Here is a 23,059-nt window from a genome sequence, read left to right as displayed (position 1 = left end):
GATGTCTCCAGCTTTCTTCTTCTTTTTTAATATTATTTTGGCAATTTGGAGTTCTTTCTCGTTGGGATTTTGATAGGGATTGCATTGAATCTGTAGATCACTTTAGGTAGCTCTCAGTTTTTCAACATCAAGTAGAGTATTAGCTGTGGGCTTTTCATATTATGATCTTTATAATGTGGAGGTAATTTTCCTCTTAGTTTGTTGAAGGTTTTTATCATGAAAATGTGTTAAATTTTATCAGACATTTTTTTCTGCATCTGTAGAGATGATCATGTGATTTTTTTTATTCTTTATTTTGTTAATGTCATGCATTGCATTAATTGATTTTTATAAATCATCCTTGTGCTCCAGAGATAAATTCTTCTTGATCATGGTATATGATCCTTTTAATGTGCTATTGAATTTGTTTTGCCAGTATTTTGTTGAAGACTTTTACGTCTGTTTGTTAAGAATATTGGCATGTTGTTTTTTTGTGTGATGTCTTTATCTGGCTTTGGTACTAAGATAATGCTGGCTCATAAAAAATAATTTTGAAAATATTCTGTCTTCTTCAGTGTTTTGGAAAACTCTGAGAAGGATTGGCAATAATTCTTCTTTAAATGTTTAGTAGAATTCACCAGTGAAGCCATCTGCTTTTCTTTGTTGGGAGGTTTTTGGTTACTGATTCAGTCTTCTTAGTAGTTGTAAGCTTGTTTAGACTTTCTATTTCTTCATGATTCAGTCTTGTTGGGCTGTATGATTTTAGGAATTTATCCATTTCTTCTGAGTTACCTGGTTTGTTGGTGTGTAATTGGTTATAGTTGTCTCCTATGATCCTTTTTATTTCTGTGGCATTGGTTGGAATGTCTCCACTTTCATTTCTGATTTTATTTGAATCTGTTCTCTTTTATTCTTAGCCTAACTAAAAGTGCATCAGTTTTGTTTATCTTTTCAGCATACCAACTCTTAGTTTATTTATTTTTTCTATAGTTTTTCTAATCTCTATTTCATTTCTGCTTTAATCTTTATTATTTCCTTCCTTCTGTTAACATTGTACTGAGTTATGTTCTTCTTTTTCTAGTTCTTTGGTGTTCTACCATAAGTTTCACATGTTGTGTTTTGTTTTTATTTGTGTCAAAATATTTTCTGATTTCTGCTTTGACCAAAAGTGTGTGGTTTATTTTCTACATATTTGTGAGTTCTAGTTTTCTTTCTGCATTTGATTTCTTGTTTCATTCTACTGTCGACAGAAAAGTTATTTAGTATGGTTTTAATCTTCCTAAATTTGTTAAGAATTGTTTTGTGACCTTGTCCTTCCTCTCTCTCCTCCTTCTGAAATTCGCATAATGCATGGCTCACTGCAGCCTTCAATTTAAGTGTTCTTCACTCTTTTATTCTTTTCTGTTTTGGTTCCTCTGACTAGATAATTTCAAATTATCGCTCTGTGAGTTTGTTGATTCTTTATTCTGTTTGCTGTAGTCTGCTGTTGAACCCCTCTACTGAATTTTTCAGTTTAGTATTGTATTCTTCAGCTCCAGTACTTCTGTTGGTTCTTTTTTGAATTTTCTATCTCTTTGTTGAAATTCTCACATTATTCATGAATTGTTCTCCTGAGCTCATTGAGCATTTCATTATGGTATTTTAAATTATTGGTCAGGTAATTTATATGTCTCTGTTTCATTAGGGTTGGTTTTGTGGGTTTATCTTTTCTTTTCTTTCTTTCTTTTTTTTTTTTTTTTTTGAGACAGTCTCAGTCTGTTGCCAAGGTTAGAGTGTAGTGGTGCAATATTAGCTCATTGCAAACTCTGCTTCCTGGGTTCAGGCCCATTGCAAACTCTCCTTCCTCGGTTCAGGCAGTTCTCTTGCTTCAGCCTCCCAAGTAGCTGGGGCTACAGGTGCCCACCATCACACCCAGCTAATTTTTGTATTTTTAGTAGAGATGGAGTTTCACCATGTTGGCCAGGATGGTCTCAGTTTCCTTACCTCATGATCTGCCCACCTTGGCCTCCTAAAGTGCTGAGATTACAGGTGTTAGCCACTGTGCCCAGCCTATCTTATTTCTTTATCTGAATTGTGTTTCCTTGTTTCTTCATTTTCCTTGACTCTTTGTGTGGGTATTTATGCATTAGAAAAAAAGGTACTACCTCTTCTAGTTTTTATGGATTGGCCTCATGTTGAAGAACACTTTCACCATTCAATATGATTAGAGTTCTGTGGGCCTCTCATACCTTTGTGCTAACCTGAACTGTCATCTTTGTTCTTGATAGCCCCCATATGTCTAGAGTGTTACCAGGTCCTGACAATACTCTGAGAGAGGTGAGACAGAAGCCATTCCCACAGGTAGCACCTCAAAGTTAGGATGTTGGATGTGTGATCCAATGCTTTTCCCCCCTTGGGTCCTTGAGGAGAAGGTAGGAGCTAGAGTTTTATACCTACTCACTCTGCTCTGGGCTGTGATAGGGGGCTGTGGCAAGCATTTGCGTACTAGTTCAAACCACCTTTTTTATTCTCACTGGCCCCCAGGTGTCTAGAATATGCCAGATCATGTCAACACTCTGAAATGAGTGATATAGATGTTAGTCCCTTGGGCAGCACCTGGAAGGGATGGAGCATTGGATGTGTCTTCCTCAGGGAAAACCTAGGAGCTGAGAGTTTCCTCTCAATCATATGGCTCTGTGCCTGGAGTGGAGATTATGATGAGAGGGTGTCTCCTGCTAGTTTCAGTGTGACTAGTTTCACATTCTCCTAGTGTGTAAGAGCTTCTTAACTAATTTGTTGATTTCTCACAAAGGGAGTTGACTTTTGTATTGCTGTTGAATCAGCGTGTCTGTGGATGAAAAGAGAGTCCAGGCCTTAATATTCTATCATCTCACTGACATTGTTTTTATTTCCTTTTTTTTTTTTACCCTCTTAACATTCTCCATCTGTCTTTCTCCATTCTTGCTTTTATATTTTGTTAGTCTTTTTCTGTCCCATATGTCCTTGCTTCTCTTTGTCTTGTGTTTTTGCATGTCTATCCCATTTTGCTGTTTGCCCTTTCCCCATTTCTTTTATAAGTCAGTCTATTCATCTTTCCTTCTAAGAATACATACATCTATCTTTTGCCACTGTCTCTATAGACTTTATTCCATCTTTCCTCTTTTCTGCTCTCTCTTCAGCCTTCTCTGTCATTCCTTTGTTTCTTCAAAGTAAAGCTGCTTCTCTCAGCCTTTCTTTTATCTAGTCTTACGACTACTATGTATGTGCTCGTGATTTCCAATTTTATATCTCAGATTCAGCCTTCTACCATAAACTCCAGACTTAGTCATCCCACTTCGTTTGCTATATTAGCTGTTGAATTCTATTCAGATTCCCACTCTCTTATCATTTTCACCATTACCATTTTTATCCATGTTATCATTTCTCTTGTAAAGAAGTGTAGTAACCTCCAAGTGATTTTCCTGTGCCTGCCCTTTCTTTGACTGATGCTCATTTTCTACTTAGCAACCCAAGTGATCCTTCAGCTTGGGCAACAGAGTGAATCTGTTTCTCTAAAATAAATAAATTTAAAAAGTAATTTCTGAAAAAACAAATTTATGCTATGTTCTAACCACTGCTCAAAATCTTTCAATGAGTTCTCAGCTCACTCAGAGTAAAAACTGAAGTCCCTGCCATGATTTACATGGACACATGTGATTGACTCCTATTAGAACCTGATCATCGTTTTCTTTTTCTTTTTTTTTTTTTTCAATTTTTTTTTTTTTTTTTTGAGGTGGAGTTTCACTCTTGCTGCCCAGGCTGGAGTGCAGTGGTACAATTTCAGCTCATTGCAACCTCCACCTCTCAGGTTCGTGATGTCCTGCCTTAGCCTCCTGAGTAACTGGAATTACAGGTGCCTACCACCATGCCCAGCTAATTTTTGTATTTTTAGTAGAGATAGGGGGTTTCATCATGTTGGCCAGGCTGGTCTCGTACTCTTGACCTCAGGAGATCCACCTGCCTCAGCCTCCCAGAGTGCTGGGATTATCATTTTCTTATTATTCTTTCTCCTTTCTGTTTGATGTCCAAGCATATTGGCCCAGTTTTTGTTCCTCAAACAGGCACAAGGGCCCGTGTGTCTGGGCAGTTGTTCCCTCTGTGATGTTCTGTTTTCTCAGTTATTTATATAGGTCATTTACTCCCTTAGGTGTGTTTCTGCTTACGTGTCATCTTCATTCACTATATATATTTGTTAATTGTAGTGAATAAAAGAGGCAAAAACCTTACTTTAATGGAATTTACATCTGAGTAGGGGTAGGGTACAGATTATTAACACATAAATAAAATATATAGTATGTTAAAGAGAAAAATATAGCAAGGATGGGGGCTCAGGAACACTAGTAGCTAGAAGTAGAGAGGGGTCTATTTTAGTTAGGGTGGTCGGGTGGTCAGAGAGGGCCTCACTTCAAAGATGACATTTGAGAAATGACCTGAAGAAAGAGAGGAGCTGAACCATGTGGATGTATGAGGGAAATTGTATTCTAGACAGAAAGAACATCCTGTGCAAAGGTACTGAAGTAGGACGGTTTCTGGCATGCTCACACGATCCCAAGGAGGACATGAGGCTGGAACAAAATGAGTGGGAGGGAGAGTAGTAAGGAAGATGGAGTCATAATGGTATTAATTGCCCAGGTTCATTCTGTAGGACCTAGGAGGCCATTTAAGGATGAAAAAAAAAAAAAACAAAAAACACACACACACACACACAATTTTGAATGGGTTGGAAAGTCATTGCAGTTGCAGACTTTGTTCATAGAGATGACATGACCACTTGCTATCATTGCATAAGTGACTCAGTTTTTGCAGTAATGTTAATATGAGAAAGATCTTGACCATTGGCTAAACTTCAAACAGACCTAAATAGTTACATGTGCTAGGTAATAGATCAAAAAAGGTGGAATAATTTTTCAGCATTATTAGTATGTTTCTGAAGGACAGAAATTTGAAATAGGACTGTTAGACTACAGAAAAGCATTATTCATAGATCTGGGACAGCATGTTTGTGAACACAAGCTAGGCAGATGTTATTTTAGTTGTATGTAAATCCTTTAAATCCTAGAAGTATATCTTATATTTTATTTGGCCTAACCTGGTAGGGTCACAATGCAGTAGTTTCTAAAATCAGATAAGAACTAATATAATTTCTAGACTATAAATAGCTCTGTGTGATTTTTGAGATCAGAGAGGCATAAGTTGCAAGGATTATATTAGTCTAATTGATTCCAGAAATTGAGTGATTTTAATCCTTTGAAACTCTTATTTGTGTATTTATTTTTTCTATATCAATTGTACTTATTTGCCTATCATCTATAAATAATCATGGTTTTGCCTCTTCCTTTCCCATCCTTATACCTTTTATTTCTTCTTGTATTACAGGTGAGTATCCTATGTCCATAGTGCTTTTGGATTTCAGATTTTTTTCCCATATATCTCAATATTGACATTATATTTACAGTTGAGCAACCTAACTTATTGGAGCATTTCCTTTGGATGCCATGTTACTGACATGGGGTCCTGATCCAGACCTTAAGAGAGGGTTCTTGGAACTCAAAGAATTTGGAGCAAGTCCACAGAGTAAAATGAAAGCAAGTTTATTAAACAAGTAGTGAAATTAAAAATGGCTACTCCATAGAGAGAGCAGAAGCATGGGTTTCCTGACTGAGTATACTTAGGGTTATTTCTTGATTATATGCTAAACAAGGGGTGGATTATTCATGAGTTTTCCGGGAAAGGGGTGGGGAGTTGCCAGAACTGAAGATTTCTCTTTTTAGGCATATAGGGTAACGTCTGGATGTTGTCTTGGCATTTGTAAACTGTCATGGCATTGATGGGAGTGTCTTAACATGCTAATGGATTATAATATGTGTATAATGAGTAATGAGGACCACCAGAGGTTACTTCCGTCTCCATCTTGGTTTTGTGGGTTTTGGTGGGTTTTGGCTGGCTGGGCATTCTGTTTTATCAGCAGAATCTTTGTGATCTGTATCGTGTGATACCAGTCCGGCTGACCTCTCCAGTCTCATCCTGTGACAAAGAATGCCTAACTTCCTGGAAGTACACCTCAGCAGGTCTCAGCCTTATTTTACCCAGGCCCTATTTAAGATGGAGTCACTGTGGCTCAAATGCCTCTGACAGTGTCAGAACTCAAAATGTGTTGGATTTTGAAGCATTTCAGATTTGGGTTGCTCAACCTGCACTACATCAGTTAGGCCTACCAGATTGAATAGAGAAGCAGTGGTAGCAGGCATCTTTGTCTTCTTTCCAATCTTAAAGGAAGTGCTTTCAGCATTTCACTATTATATATGATGTTTTCGCTAAGTATTTTTACAGGTACCCCTTTTCAGATTAGGGATGTTACCTGCTAGTTCTAGTTTATTGAAGCTAAATGGGAATTGAGATTTTGTTGCTACTCTTTATACATCTGGTCAATTGGTTATATAGTTTTTCTTCTCTATTTTATGAATGAGGTGAATTACAGTAACCAATTTGTAAGTATTAAATGATTTAACTTTCTGAGGATAAGCCCAACTTGATCATGATATATATTTTATATACTGCAGGATTTGGTTTGCTGTTATAATATGCTTATGAGTGAATTTAGTTTATAATTTTCCTTTTGTATTGTCTTTGTCTGGTTTTGGTGTCAAGGTAAATCTAACCTCCTATCCTCTTTATGAGATTAGAATCCTTTCTAAAATTAGAATTATCTATTCTTTGAATATTTGGTAGAATTCATCTGTAAAGCTGACTGACTCATGTTTTTCTTGTAAGATTTTAAACTATGGATTCAATTTCTTTTGTGACTTAGAACCATTCGTGTTCTTTTTTTTACTAGAGTCTATTTTGGTAAGTTTTAAATTTCTTGAGTCAATTTTAGCAAGGAATTTATTTTATCTAAGTTTTCAAATTTGTTTGCATAAAATTATTTATTTTCTGTTCAATCCCTGCAATATCTGAGATGATATCCCCCCTTTTAAAAAAATTCTTAACATTTCTTACTTTGCTGTCCCCCATTTTTTTCTTAGTCTCATTAGACATTTATATTATTGTCTTTTCATGTAATATATTTGGCTTTTCTGTTTCTCTTATGAATTTGTGTTCTGTTTTCACTAATTTCTGTTCTGTATCACTTTCTTCTTTTTACTTTTTAAGGATTTATTCTGCTGGTTTTCTTAATTTCAAGTCTTCTTTTATAATAAGCATTTAAGCCTATACATTTCCTTTTAAGTACCACTTCAGTTGCATTCCACAAATATTAGATTTTTTTCACTATCGTTTAGTTTTACGTATTTTCTCAAATCCATTAGGATGTTCTTGGTCCCATAAATTGTTTAGAAAAGTGTTTTCTAATTTTGTAACGTATGAATGATACCAATTTAAAATTTATCTTGCTCTGTTACGCAGGCTGGAGTGCAGGGATGTGATCATGGCTCACTGTGGCCTTGACCTCTTGGGCTCAAGAGATCCTCCCACCTTCCCTTCCTGAGTAGCTGAGATTACAGGTGCATGCCACCATGCCCAACTAATTTAGTCAGGGTTTCTCCATGTTGCCCAGGCCGGTCTAGAACTCCTGGGCTCTGGGATGATAGGCATGAGCCACCATGCCTGGTCTGAAGTCTGAGTTTTAAAGTTGAGAGTGTAGAGAGGATTTATGACACGCACGCGTGCGCGTGTGTGTTTGTATTTTTGTGTATGTATAACAGTTGTCTCAGGGCACAACGAGCCTGGGACCACTTTAAACTCATTGTCATGCTTGAGGTGTTTGGGACCACCTATATTCCATGAATTTGCATTGAGGTGTGATTCATTCTTGGATTTTTTTAATAAATTTTTTTTGAATAATTTTAGATTTTTAGAAAATATGCAGAGCTATTACAGAGAGTTCCTGTATGCTCTGTATCCTGTTTCCTCTAATATTAACATTTCCATTTCCATGGTACTTTTGTTAAAACTACGAAACCATGGTACTAACTAAAGACTTTATTCAGATTTCCACTAAGTTTTTCTTTTCCATGATCCCATCTATAATACCACACTGCATCTAGTCATATATCTCCTTTGTCCTTTCTGTAACAGTTTCTCAGGCTTTCTCTATTTTTTATGACGTCTGTGGTTTTGAGTACTGGTCAAATATTTTGTAGAATGGCCTTCAATTTGGGTTTGTCTGATTTTTTTTTTTTTCATGATTAAACTAGGGTTAAGGGGACTTGGGGGAAAATATCACAGAGGTGAAATGGTTTTCTCATCATATCAAGTCAGAGTGAACATAATATCAACATGATTCACTTATCACTGGTGATGTTTACTCTGCTCGTTTGGTTAAGGTAGTGCTTGCCAGTATTCACTACTGTAAAGTTATGATTTTTCCCTTTCCATTGAGTGGGAGATTTTATTTTCTTTCAACCCAAACTGGCTAGAAACAGGTAAGTTTCCTTGCAGCCTTTATCTGTGACTTAAGATTTATATCTTTCAGAGCAGTCTGGGTATAATAAGCAAAAAAAAAAAAAAAGATTTATGTCTTATTTACTAAAGGTTTTGGGAGCCCAGGCTATTGAATCTATTATTAGCTTCCTTACTTTGGGTGGGCCTTGGGCTTGATCTCCTGTCCCCAACCCAGATGAAGCTCAGAGTTCTTAGGGCTCTGCAGAAATTCCCAGGGATAAAGCTGACTTTATCTCCCTGTGACCTTTTATGCCTTCTTGCTTTTTGAACAACCCAGTGAATTATTTTAAGAAGTTTTCTTTTGTTGTTGTTAGTTATTTCTGTTAGGGTATCTTTTTTTTTTTTTTTGAAACGGCATCTTGCTGTGTCACCCAGGCTGGAGTGCAGTGGCGCAGTCTCGGCTCATTGCAACCTCTGCCTCCTGGGTTCAAGCAATTCTCCTGCCTCAGCCTACTGAGTAGCTGGGATTACTGGCATGTGCCACCACACCCAGCTAATTTTTTGTATTTTTAGTAGAGATAGGGTTTCACTGTGTTAGGCAGAATCTGATCTCCTGACCTCGTGATCCGCCAGCCTAGGCCTCCCAAAGTGCTGGGATTACAGATGTGAGCCACAGCGCCTGGCCCTTCCATTAGGGTATCTTAATTCAGTGTACTGTCAACAACAAGTTGATAACAGGTTTGTTTTGACATTAATTTGAATATATTTTGAAATGTTAAAACTTGGGTTGGAGAGAATAAACATCTTAGTATAGAAAGCATAATACTTACAGTCCTTCCCCAGCTGTCCCTAACCCCAGCTCTTTTGAGTTTCTGTGGTTCAAGCATACATACTATTTTCTCTGCTTTGGTTGCCCATTCCTGCTTTATCCCCTTAAGCAACACCTATTAATTCTAAACGACTCAAATCTGTTCTTCCTTGTGCATGCCCTCCCCTGTCCCTTTCCCCATCCCCACAGAGTTAAGTTTCCTCTGGCTGCCATAATACACTCTTCATAATAAAATTTACCACATGGCATATAATATCAGTGTTTAGATATTGTGGTAGATGTCATTACTCTACACTCTTATTCAGTATCCCTTCCAGAAAGAAGTATTTGCTTTCCTGCCTTTTTGAAGACTAACTTGACCATGTGACCTTCTTTGACTGATTTTTTACCATAGTACATCCTAAATTATTCTTAATTGATGCACATGCCTATTCCTTAGCTGGAGGGCAAAAACTGTATTCTAGCCATTGTTGTGTTCTTAAAGCTGTCAGATTAATTTTCCTAAAACATCTTAGATTATTACATAGTCTGTAGGAAAGTCACATATATAGTATAAAGAGCGCTATGGCTTAGAGTCAGAGACATCCAGATTAAATTTTCTTTTTCATTGTTTACCTGGGTTTGAAAATGTTCTTGGTGAGTTGCAGATTCCATCATTTTTAAAATGAGATACCTTGTAAAGTTGTTAGGAATATAGTGTATGTAAAGCATCCAGCACAATAGACATTCAGAGAATATTCTTTCCCTTTCATGTTTCTTCTTCATTGACTATTGAATCAAACCTTTAAAATCCCTTTCTTACCCTTTCAATAATTAATTTATTTAGTCAGTCATTAGATAGATATTTATTAAACTCCTGCTGTATGTCAGGAATTGGACAGTGGGAAGTGGTGAACAAGGCCTAGTTGTAGGTTGCAGTCCAGTGGCCAATAGTTCTCCTTATCTCCAGCTATTAAAATTGTATTGCTACTTCATTGTCCCTACCTACTGTCACCACATCCTTGAAATTTTTGCCTAAGCTTCTCCCCATATCAAAAGATGGAAAGAAAAATCCAAAAGTGATTTCTCCCTCCTGATTTTTCAAAGCATATTAATGATATTTTATATGTTGTAGTCTACCATAGCCAGTTCTATTGTATTTATGTACATTATGTACATATTCAAGTTCCTTTTTTAGGTTTTAAGATCTGTATTAGAACCTCATTTATCTTTGTATAACTCATAAATCAGTGATTGAAATTATAGAAGTAATGAGCAGTAGCACTCCTTCAAAGGCATGTTAGAAAATTTATGGAGGAATTTTTGGTTGTGACAATGATTGATTTTTTTTGAAACAAGATCTGACTGTATCGCACAGGCTGGAGTGCAGTGTGCTCTAGCATGATCACAGCCAGCTCAGTGCAGCCTCAACTTCCTAGGCTCAAGTGATCCTCCTGCCTCAGCGTCCCAAGTAGCTAGGACTACAGGCATGCGCCACCACGCCCAGCTAGTGTTTTTGTGTTGTTTTGTAGAGATGAGGTCTCCCTATATTGCCCAGGCTGGTCTTGAACTCCTGCACTCAAGCGATCCACCCACCTTGGCCTCCCAAAGTGCTGGGATTACAGGCATGAGCTACTGTGTCTGGCCAGTTGTCACAATGATTGGAAGGTGCTAGTGGCATTAGTGAGGAGAGACCAATAATGGAAGATTTCTTTCAGTAGAGTAATCCCTCAAAATAAATAGTTGTCTCTGGATGCCACACTGCATGCATGTAGTCCCAGCTATTCAGGAAGCCACTGAGATGGAAGGATCACTTGAGTCCAGGAATTTGAGGTCAGCCTGGGCAACATAATGAGACCCTGCCTCTAAAACAAATAAGTAAATAAAATAGTTTTTCTGAGTTCTACATAACTTTCAAATGTTCTTCCAGATGTTTAATGTAAGTGAAAAACTTATTCTTAATTTTCTGAACCTAGAGCGTAAATCCATTTTTATATATAAACAGTAGGTATATTTTTACACAATTTTAATATATACTGAGCTTTCCTGGAATGTATTTATCACCTATATAAATAAAGGAAAGATTGTACTTTGCTTTTTTCTGAACTTTATTGTCTTGGTCAGTGTTTCAGAAAATCATATCACCAAGACAATATCACTCATGGTGTATTGTGTTTGAGTCACCAGTAACACAACTGTATCAGTCTGTTTTGTAGCTGCTACATTTAAAATGATTATGTAAGTGTGGACATTCAGTTTTAATTCATTGTCTCCTTATGTCATGCCCACGTATTTACCTCTAGAAGTACATGTTACTTCTTTCTAAATATAAATGACTTTCCTTTAATTTCTCCTATATGTGTCAATTAAAGCATTATATTAATGCTTTATAAGTATGTGTATGGATATGTTACATTGTCTAAGTCTTTTATTTCAAGATTTAAAAGAGGACATTGAAAAATACAAGTTATAAAAAGTCATATAGGTCTACTAGCTTACAGCTTCTAGAGTCTGACAGATGCAAAATTTTCTTTTAAAATATATATTTCATCTTTATTGAACATTAAACTCTTATCTTCAGGGAAAGTGTTTATTACAAATATCCAGTCAATTTAAATAAAATTAAGTTGGATGAAAGCACTAAAAATTTGTTACAAACCAGAAGAGTATATGTAAACTTCATTAAATTTACACAGACACAAATTGTTATATTTTTTTAATGTCTAATATAATAGACTTTGGTTAATGACTGGGAATCTCCATTTTTTTCTTAATGATAGTGTATACAGAACTTAAATTTTTTTTAATTTAACTCTTATTTTATGCGGATAATAAGGTTATTCTTCTTGTGGTTTTAGTGATTTTAGTTTACAAGCTTTAAATCAGTTCTCTGGGGTCACCCAGAGAGATATTGTAAGTATAGTTTTTATTGCTGAGTGTGTAAGATATATTTTACAAACTAACATACAGAACCACATGGCTTTATTCTGGTATGATACATGTTAGTTCTTAATGCCTTGTTTTCAGCTCTAATAGGATTGATTATGTTGTATCTTACCATTGCCTTTTTTGGATTATTTCATAGAGCTAGAAATTATAGTTATATAAAGCTGTTCTAGCACAGGCTGGAAAGTAGGTCATTGTGACAGAGTATACTAAACCGTCCGCTGGTTGCTATAGCAATGACCTACTTTAGGAAAATATTTCTGTTGATTCATGTTGAAGTCATCTTTTGGAAATGGCATAAGGAAGCTTACTGCATATAATTCTTAAAATAATAGCAATAGATAGTGATCTCTAGAGGAAAAAAATCCTTAAAATGTTTAAAGTGAAGAAATATCTTTTGTCACCTAATACCTCTTCAGTTTAAAGTGGTACATTCAGTATTACAATTAAATAATATGAGGACTGTGCTTATATGTCGGCAGTACAATTATATGAAGGGATATAGTGAGTTTTACTATCATTTGACCTATTTAAAAAGCAATCTGTTGCATGTAGTTAATAGCATTATTAACTGAGCCTTCTAATGGGTGTAGTTGAAGAAAATAATATATATGCCAAATTGGAGAAGATCAGAAAGTATGTTCCTGTTAAAATGATGTCATATGTATTTTCATTAGAATATATTTAAAATAAATCATTTGTTTCATTCAATATTGAGTGTCCCAGAGCACATGTATATCTATTACGTTAAGGTTAAACTTGATATGTTCTTTGAAACACACTGAATCTGAATTCTGACAGATCTGATCCTTTTCCCAGTTAAGGGTAAAGGATTGAGCATTAGATTTTGTACAGTTTTTAAGTAACATTATTCATTTAGGATTAAAAAGAAATCACACCCAAACTGAGTTGATACTTTGAACCTGGGCTATTGAAGGTATTATCAAGGAAAATTTATAGCTTAGAGATTAGTTGAGTCTTAATTGCATTGTACTTTGTTTTATAATGTTCATAGTCACACTGACCTTGTCACTGGGAAAGGTTTCCTTCAAATCGTAGTTCAGAGTCACATTAAGATGAAGTTATGAGTTCAAAATAATTCTGTATACAGTTGTAGGCATCTAACTAATTCATGGTTTCTTTTGTCATGTCCAAGTATTTATACATAGATATACATGGAGTGTTTAAACACACACACACAACACACACACATACACACACACACACAGGAATTATTCTTAAGGGAAAATAACTTCTGTTTAATACATATCTACCATGTGCTAGAGACCCTATTAGGTGATTTTATGAGGCTTCTAATCCTTTCAACAGTTATACAAGACATCCATGCTAGGTCGTTTAATCCTATTTCTAATCTTTTCAACAAATTATGCAAGGCATATAATGAGATTTGTTTGCCAACTATAGAAACCAAAATGTACGTTAAGAAAACTATAGATAGGGCCAGGTGTGGTGGCTCATGCCTGTAATCCTAGCACTTCGGGAGTCTGAGGCAGGCAGATCACCGTAGCCTGGCCAACATGGTGAATCCCCATTTCTACTAAAAATACAAAAAATAATTAGCCAGATGTGGCGGCATACTGCTGTAATCCTAGCTACTTGGTAGGCTGAGCCACAAGAATTGCCTGAACCCAGGAGACGGAGACTGCAGTGAGCTGAGATAGTGCCACTGCACTCCAGCCTGGGCGACAGAGCAAGACCCTGTCTCAGAAAGAGAGAGAGAGAGACCAACTTAATTTGAAATCCATCAGGAGGTGGTTTTATTATATATATATATACACACACATACATATACATACACACAATGTATATATATATACACATACGTGTGTATATATGTGTGTGTGTGTGTGTGTGTGTGTGTGTGTGTGTGTGTGTATGATAGCTATAATATGAGGTCAAATTTTTTCATCCTCTGAAGGACATAATGTACCTCAGAGGTTCAGAAGATGGAGAAGTGACTTTTACCTTGAAGATTTAAGATTAGTGAGATATGAACTTAAAGGAATGAGAATTGGTAAAGGTATTCCAAGCCAAGGAGAGTGCATGGAGCAAATTCCAGGAGATTGAATGTCTGGTGAAAGACAGGTTTGGTTTGGTGTGAGAGAAAGGGGTGGTGTGAGACAGGAAACAAACTTAGAACCCTAGTTTAGTAGCCAAGCAAAATAATTTGTTGTGTATTTTATAGGGAATGAGTCTTTGAAAACCTTTGTACAGGAAGTTGTGCCTCACGAAGATTTGGAATTGCATATAAAATGAATTAGAATGGAGAGAGACTGATAGTAGGCAGATCTATTTTAAGGCATTGCAGTAGATAGTACAAGCAAGAGATAATACGAACTAGAATTATTATAGCAAAAATAGAAGTGGGTAGAAAGGAGAACACTAAAAGGTAATAGATAACATATCATTGTACTTACTATGGACAGGCACTATTCTAAGAGCCTGTTCATTTATTTAGTTCTCACGGACAGTGCTGTGAGATAGGTCCTATTACTGTCCTAATTTTACAGATGAGGAGACTAAATAGGACTTTCAGGATTGATTTAAGGATAGTAATTTGTTGATAGACTTGTTAAATTATGGGACATCCGTGCAATGGAATACTATGAAACTATGAAAATTGATGCCATAGAAGTATGTTCATTGCTTTGAAAAGATATTTACTGTGTATTAAACCAGGCATACAGTAGAAATAGCATATCTCATTTTTCTTCTACTTTAAAAGAATGTACACTATCAGTTTTAAGCTTTTTTATGAAGTTAAAAGAAATGTGTTTGTTTTTCTCTTTCTCACCCCTATCTCAAACCCCTAGTCCTTAATGGGTAGATATGATTAATAGCTTGGTGAGTATTTTTCCAATTATTTTCTTGTGCACATATAAGCAAAAGTAGATACATTCAATGTAAATTTTATTTTATTAAAGTAATATATGCAAATAGTTTTAAAAGCCTTATAACAAAGAACAGCATCATAGTGTGTTCTACTTTATCTTTCTCTTTTCCTTTTCTTCACAGACTTTTCTACTTAAAATATTTGATTACAGAGTACCTATATTATTTTTAAAGTGCTTCTGTTTTTTAAATCTGTGCAATTTTTATGTGAAATGAGGGATATAAATGATATCTCTGGAAGAAGAAAACAATACTTAAATACAGCTTTTGTTCCTTTGTTTCATGAAGTACCAAAACAAAATTAATTCTTTGGCCGCAAAACTTTTTCCGTTATAACACGTTACTTCAGTCCATATAATTCTGTGCATTTGTTTGGTTCATATTGTGTTTATTAAGGCCGGGCATTTGATGGCTTATGCCTGTAATCCCAGCACTTTGGGAGGCTGAGGTGGGAGGATCACTTGAGGCCAGGAGTTTGAGAGCAGCCTGAACAACATGGGGAGACCCCACCTCTACAAAAATTACAAAAATTACCTGGGTGTGCTGGCATACTCCTGTGGTCCCAGTCACTCCAGAGGCTTAGGTGGGAAAATTCAGGGCTGCAGTGAGCCATGATTGCACCACTACATTCCAGCCTTAGCGAAAAAACAAGATCCTGTCTTTAAAAAAAAAAAAGAATGCTTATTCAGCCTATTAACAAGAAAGGGAAAGATAAAGAGCCAATTATTAATTCATACTTAATTCTTCATTTTATGAATTAATCATGTCCTTTTGGTTTATTTCTTTTCCCATTTTACTGTCATTGAACTCTTACACCACATAGAATCGTTTTGACCAAAAAGTTGAATATGGAGAACTCTTGCTGTTCTCAGTTCTTCCTCACTTCTGGTGGGGAAGATTTTGAAACTAATGATACAACAGAGATTAGGGGATTATCATTGCCTTAGATTACCCCTCCAGGACATTTAAGTTTTGTACTGTTTCAATTTAATAAAACTTAAAATTGCTAGTTCTTTCAACTTCTTAATTTTTGATCCGTGTAAAAACTCTTTGATCTTTGTTCTATCTAGTAACTCCTCTTGCCAAGCAAATACATAAAATTAGATGCTTCCCAGTAAACATTTGTAACCAGACATAATAAATTATTCATAGTCAGAGATAATTTTATTAAACTCAGATGCTTTTATATCACTATGCATCTGACAACTACAGTCTTTTTTCCTTGAAGTATTTGTACATTGGTAGTGATGGGTTAGGGTGGGGATCAGGTGTTAGGGAGGTGACTCCAAACTAAGGCAGAAAAGGGATGAGATGAAATATAAATGTGAGTATAGAAGGGTTTGCTTCCTGTTTTAGACTTCCTAAGGTGAAATGGTGGGATGTCCCTAACACCATAAAAACCCTAGAAGAAAACCTAGGCAAAAGCATTCAGGACATAGGTATAGGCAAGGACATGGCTAAAACACCAAAAGCAATGGCAACAAAAGCCAAAATAGACAAATAAAATCTAGTTAAACTCCAGAGCTTCTGTACAGCAAAGGAAATAATCATTAGAGCGAACCAGCAACCAGCAGAATGGGAAACAATTTTTTGCGATCTACCCATCTGACAAAGGGCTAATATCCAGAATCTACAAAGAACTAAAACAGATTTACAAGAAGAAAAAAAACCCATCAAAAAGTGGGCAAAAGATATGAACAGACAGTTTGCAAAAGAAGACATTTATGAGGCCAACATATGAAAAAATTCTCATCATCACTGGTCATTAGAGAAATGCAAATCAAAACCACATTGAGATACCATCTCACACCAGTTAGAATGGCAGTCATTAAAAAATCTGGAGACAACAGATGCTGGAGAGGATGTGGAGAAATGGGAACACTTTTACACTGTTGGTGGGAGTGCAAATTAGTGCAACCATTGTGAAAGACAGTGTGGTGATTCTTCAAGGACCTAGAAATTGAAATACCATTTGACCCAGCAATCCCATTACTGGGTATATACCCAAAGAATTATAAATTGTTCTATTATAAACATACATACATACATATGTTCATTGTAACACTGTTTACAATAGCAAAGACCTGGAACCAACCCAGATGTCCATCAATGATAGACTGGATAAAGAAAATGTGGCACATATACGCCATGGAATACTATGCAGCCATAAAAAACAATGAGTTCGTGCCCTTCATAGGGACATGGATGAACCTGGAAACCATCATTGTCAGCAAACTGACATAAGAACAGAAAACCAAACACTGCATGTTATCACTCATAGGCGGGTGTTGAACAATTAGAACACTTGGACACAGGGAGGGGAGCATCACATACTACGGTCAGTTGGGGAGGGCTGGAGAAGGGACAGTAGGGGGGTAGGGAGGGATAATTAGGGGAGAAATACCAGATACAGTTGATGGAGGGATGAAGACAGCAAACTACCTTGCCATGTATGTACCTATACAACATTCCTGCAGGATCTGCACATGTACCCCAGAACCTAAAGTACAATAAATATATATATATATATAGCACCGTGACTCTTTAAGCTGTACAGATGGTGCTCCTAAAGAGGAAGCAGTGTCAGACCTGACTAGTATACTTATGTTACTAATAACTACAGTTGTAAAAAATCAACAAGACTTATTTGGTGAAATGATGGGATCAGAATTGGCAAGGAGAACAAAATGATCTAGACCAAGCAGCTTTTTAGAACTATCTGTCCAGGAGAACTTTCTGCAATGATGGAAATGATCTATAGCTATATTATTCGGTATGGTTGCCACTAGCTATACTAATGTGGCTGTTGAGGACTTGAAGTGTGGCAAGTGTGACTAAGGAACTGATTTTTAAATTTAATTAACTTAAATTGCTACATGGGGCTTTTGGTTACCATATTGGATAGTATACTTCTAGAATATGCCTTTCTCTGCTTCTTAATCACTCCTCTTCACAAGACATATTCACTATTCTCAAGGACCATGTGGCAAACAAATACTTAACCTATTTAATAACAAGAACATAAAAGAAGCAAAATAGGAAATAAGATATGTCCAGCTGAAAAGAGTAGAATCTAGATGAAAATTAACATGAGGCACACAATAAGATTGGACCTTCGATGGGTGATATCTCTTTTAAATTTGCTCTTTGGGAGTGTTCCATTTCTTCACAACTGAAAATGCACAGTAAGCAGTATTCTGGTACTGCCCCAGAATTTTCCTAGATATTTGTCATGTGTAAGCCTTGTTACTACTTATTTCATTGATAAAGACTATAGTCTCCACCCCCACTCCATGGAACGTTTTCATTTTTTGAGAAGTTAATATGGCATTTTCTACATTCAGAGAATTAATAGCCACATAATTTGGCATCTATTTACTATTAGTTTCTTTTTTAAATGGATTAGAAACTTGAAAATGGGCATTATGATTTGTCTCTTAAATGATTACAATATTACAAAAATGTACTCATATTCTTTTTTTCTTTTTTTTTATACCCTCAGATTCTGTTTTACCATCGTATTCTTAAATTATTTGCTTGCTCATTGATTATATAAGATATTCTGGTTTTTTCCCCTCCAGCATAAGATACTCTAGATTTTTCAAGTTTCTTTCTATGTGAAAAGCCATTTTCATATATAAAATATTTTATCAAGTTTAAACAATGAAACCAATTTCATTTAATTACTTTGATACTTCTTTATATATTTTTATGTTCACAAATTAAATTTTCACTAATAATCACTTTAATGAAAATTACTGATTTTATTCAAGACTTCATTAAAATACTAGGTAATTTGTGCTATAATTAAAAAATACATATTGGTATGGTTTTTGGAAAGAGTAATTTATAAATCAATAAGGTAATAAGATAAAAGGTTGGCATTTCAACTTATATAACATGATTTTATAATACTTTATCTTCTAAATATATATTTTTAATAATTTATGTAATATTTTCTTCTCTAGATTTTTGCTTCAGTGTCTTGAGGATCTTGATGCCAATCTACGAAAATTAAACTCTCGTCTGTTTGTGATTCGTGGACAACCAGCAGATGTGTTTCCCAGGCTTTTCAAGGTAATTTGAAAAATATTTGCATAAAGTAATTTTTCTCAGATAATATTACATATTTGGTAAATCAGGCCTGTTAGCTAATTTAAAGCACAGAGAATATAAGTATTTTTAAGTAAATATTTTGTGTGTTTTTTTCTTTATTTAATGAAAAAGCTATACGTAGTAAAATCAGAGAGTAGAAAATAGTTTACAATGAAAAGTTCAATCTTTCTTCTGCTTTAAACTGCTAGTTCCCCTCCTAGAAGCAGCAGCTACTACCAGTTTCTTATGTATCCAATTCCAGTTTCTTTGTGTATCCAATTAGAAACATTCTTTGCATAAACAAGAATTTTTTTTGTGTGTGTATACATACACACACACACACACACACGTTTATATCCATGTGTTTGTGTCTGTTTTACTATCCTTTGTTAAAAGTTGAAATGACACACTATACACACCATTCTCTGCCGTGCTTTTTTCACACAACCATATATTTTGGAAATTGTCCCATATAATTTCTTTAGTCTTTCAGATGACTTTATGGTTATTCCATTGTGTAGATGGCTATGATTTTTTAAAAGTAGCTTTTTCTGAACATTTAATTATTTTCTCTGTAGGCCTTTTGCTAATACAAATACCAGTGAACATACTTGTCCACATTTACAAATGTTTGCTCACATGGGCCAGTCCATTTCTGGGATAATTCTTAAAAGATTTTCTGGGTCAAAGGGTTATAACAGTGGACATTTTACTAATACTACAGAATTTGTAGCTTTTTTTGTTTGTTTGTTTTTTTTAAATGGAGTCTCACTCTTGTTGCCTAGGCTAGGGTACAATGGTGTGATCTCGGCTCACTGCAACCTCCACCTCCTGGGTTCAATTGATTCTTCTGCCTCAGCCTCCTGAATAGCTGGGATTACAGGTGCCTGCCACCATGCCTGGCTAATTTTGTACTTTTAGTAGAGATGGGATTTCACCACGTTGGTCAGGCTGGTCTCGAACTCCTAATATCAGGTGATCCACCTAGCTCGGCCTCCCAAAGTGCTGGGATTACAGGCATGAGCCACTGTGCCTGGCCCTGTAGTGCTTTTTAAAAAACTTAGTAGTATCTTAAAAATCTGTAAAAATGTTTGAGGTACCTGGTCTTATTCCTTCCTTCTTTCCACATGAAAAAATTAGGCCTAGAGAGTAAATGAGTTGCCCAAGATCATACAACTAGCTCATGGAAATGCCTAGACCAGGAACTGTTTCCTCACTGTCCTTTTTATGTTTACCCCTTCCTGTTTATCATTGTATTAGTCTGTTCTCACATTGCTAAAATATGAGAAATATCTGAGACTGGGTAATTTATAAAGAGAAGAGGTTTAATTGGCTCACGGTTCTACAGGCTGTACAGGAAGCATAGTGGCTTCTGGGAAGACCTCAGGAAACTTACAATCATGGTGGAAGGTCAAGGGGAAGTGAGGATTTCACATGTCTAGAGCAGGAGGAAGAGAGGAATGGGGAGGTGTCACATTTAAAAAAAAAAAAAACAGATCTTGTGAGCACTCACTCACAGTCAGTGTACCAAAGGGAAAATCTGATCTAGTCACCTCCCAGCAGGCCCCACTTCCAACATTGGGGATTGTAGTTCAACTTGAGTTTTGGGCAAGGACATAGATCCATGCCATATCAACTACTATTAGACTTTGTAAATGTATATGTATATGTGGTTTTTCTTCAAGCATTTGATTCATCAAATTTTTGAAATAGCAATGTTTCTATTTCTGTTTCTTAATGTAGAAGAGAACAGCTCCTTTCTGTGAATGAGAAGATTCCCAGGGCTGGGAATCAAATCAACATTACTTAGCCCTTTTTTCTTTTCTTTTTTTTGCTGGTATGAAAGACACATTTAATGTTAGTGAAAATTTACATTCATTAAAGATCATTCACAACTATAACTACATCAAGTTAGAATTTAACCTAGGTATTTGGGAGAGTTCTAACAAGAAAGCATATCCAAAGCAATCATAATAATTTATCAGCAACTCATTAGTATAAGAGTGTGTGTGGATAATTTTTTCAATATTATCTCTAAATCTATTTGGTATAAGTAAAATGAATCCTAAGCGGAGTTGCCTTTTTTTTTTTGTTTAGGGTGGGGGAGACAGGGTTTCATTCTGTTGCCCCAGCTGTAGTGCAATGGTGCCATCATAGCTCACTGCAGCCTCGAACTCCTAGGCTCAAGTGATCCTAGGACTACAGGATCGAGTAGCTGAGACTACAGTTGGTACCACCATACCCAGCTATTTTTTTTTTTTTTTATAGTCTTGCTGTGTTGCCCAGGCTAGTCTTAAACTTCTAGCCTCAGGCAATCCTCCCTCAGCCTCCCAAAGCACTGGGATTATAGGCATGAGCCATAGCACCTAGCCCTAGTTGCTTTAAAATAACAAAATTCTGATTTACTTGTTTTTTGAACCAACATTTTTCAAACCAGCAAGTGTTTTGTGTTCTTTGTTTTGAGATTTCTTCTGCCTAAAATAGGACATTATTGGGCCAAACTATCTTCTGCATTTAAATGATGTCCTATCATATCAATTTGGCAAGGGGGAATGGGTTTCCACATGGGCCATAATATACAAATACATGAACACATGCATATACATATAGTGCTTATTATTTTATTCTGATTTTTTCTTCAGCTACCTATAGTAGTCTGTATAAAATGCCATTTATGGAAACTTCCTTTTAGATTTATTTACTATATCTCGAGCCATGGAGGGAATTAATTGCTTTTCGATTGAATTAATGTTTTGATTTTTACTTTTTGCTTATAGGTTCAACATGCATGTTTAAAAAAAAAACCAAAAGGCTAAAAGGATATACAATTAAAAGTATATCTCCCCCACCCTCACCCTAACCATTATAACCACAGTTTCTCTGAGGGAGAAGATTCTTCTATCATTAACTAGCTGAGTCACTTAGTTAGTGTCTCAGGTTTTATGGTTCTAGTACAGCAATTAGTGAGGATTTTTAATAGGTAATCTTGTGTTCCACATTGGAGGTAAGGCTAGTTTAGACCTGGTAACAGTGCCCTTAGTTAATTGGGACAGTTGTGGCAGTGGCTTCAGTACTGATACCTCCTCTAGTATGGATCCTTCTTCTGATGTCATTCACTCCGTTTACTCTGTTTATAAGAAGTGGATTCAGGACTAGGTCAGAACATTTTTATATACACATAGATAAACACATATATATGTATCTAATAAACTATTGTCATTTTTTCTAGCATTTTTTACTTAAGTTTTTTTTCTAAGTTAAACTCTGACTTAATATAGGTTAACAAGATAGCTTTTTCTAGGCTCTGCAGACACTTTTAGTAAAGAGTTTAAATTATTGGTTTTAGAGACTAGGTACATAATTAATATTTATCTAGATTTTTTAAAAAAATTCTCATTGTATGTATTTCTCTTTTTAAAATTGTTTCTTTTCTTTTTTTTTGAGGGAAAGTCTCGCTCTATTGCCCAGGCTGAATTACAGTAATGCTGTCTTGGCTCACTGCAACCTCTGACTCCCAGGCTCAAGCAATTCTTGTGCCTCAGCCACCCAAGTAGCTGAGATTATAGGCAAGCACCACCACACCTTGCTAATGTTTATATTTTTAGTAGAGAAAGGTTTCACCAATTGGCCAAGCTGGTCTCAAACTCCTGGCTTCAGGATCCAGGAGTGATCCACCTGCCTTGGGCTCCCAAAGTGCTGGGATTACAGGTGTGAGCCACTGTGCCCAGCTTCATTATATCTAAGAAACAAGAGACACATGGCTAAAGTCTATAGATGGCCACACTGAAGCATTATAAAATATTTTGTTCAAAATCACAGAATAAAAGAACATATAAAGCCACCAACATTTTTCAACAGTAAAATTTATATTAGCTTTTTAAAGTTACTTGGATCTTGCATTATTAATTCATGACACAT

At 35.8% G+C, this 23,059-nt stretch overlaps 1 protein-coding gene across 1 annotated transcript in view; it reads left to right on the top strand.

Moving 5' to 3' along the window:
• CRY1 (cryptochrome circadian regulator 1) overlaps positions 1-23,059 on the top strand; it is a 123,496-nt gene that overhangs the window by 62,006 nt on the left and 38,431 nt on the right. The window contains exon 2 of the mRNA XM_017541021.2: positions 19,015-19,123. Coding sequence (XP_017396510.1) covers positions 19,015-19,123 — 109 coding nt within the window. The remainder of the gene's footprint in view (positions 1-19,014; positions 19,124-23,059) is intronic.

Source organism: Cebus imitator, unplaced genomic scaffold (assembly GCF_001604975.1).
Source record: "Cebus imitator isolate Cc_AM_T3 unplaced genomic scaffold, Cebus_imitator-1.0 Scaffold8, whole genome shotgun sequence".
Classification (NCBI taxonomy): Eukaryota; Metazoa; Chordata; class Mammalia; order Primates; family Cebidae; genus Cebus; species Cebus imitator.
This window is presented reverse-complemented; position numbering and strand designations above follow the sequence as displayed.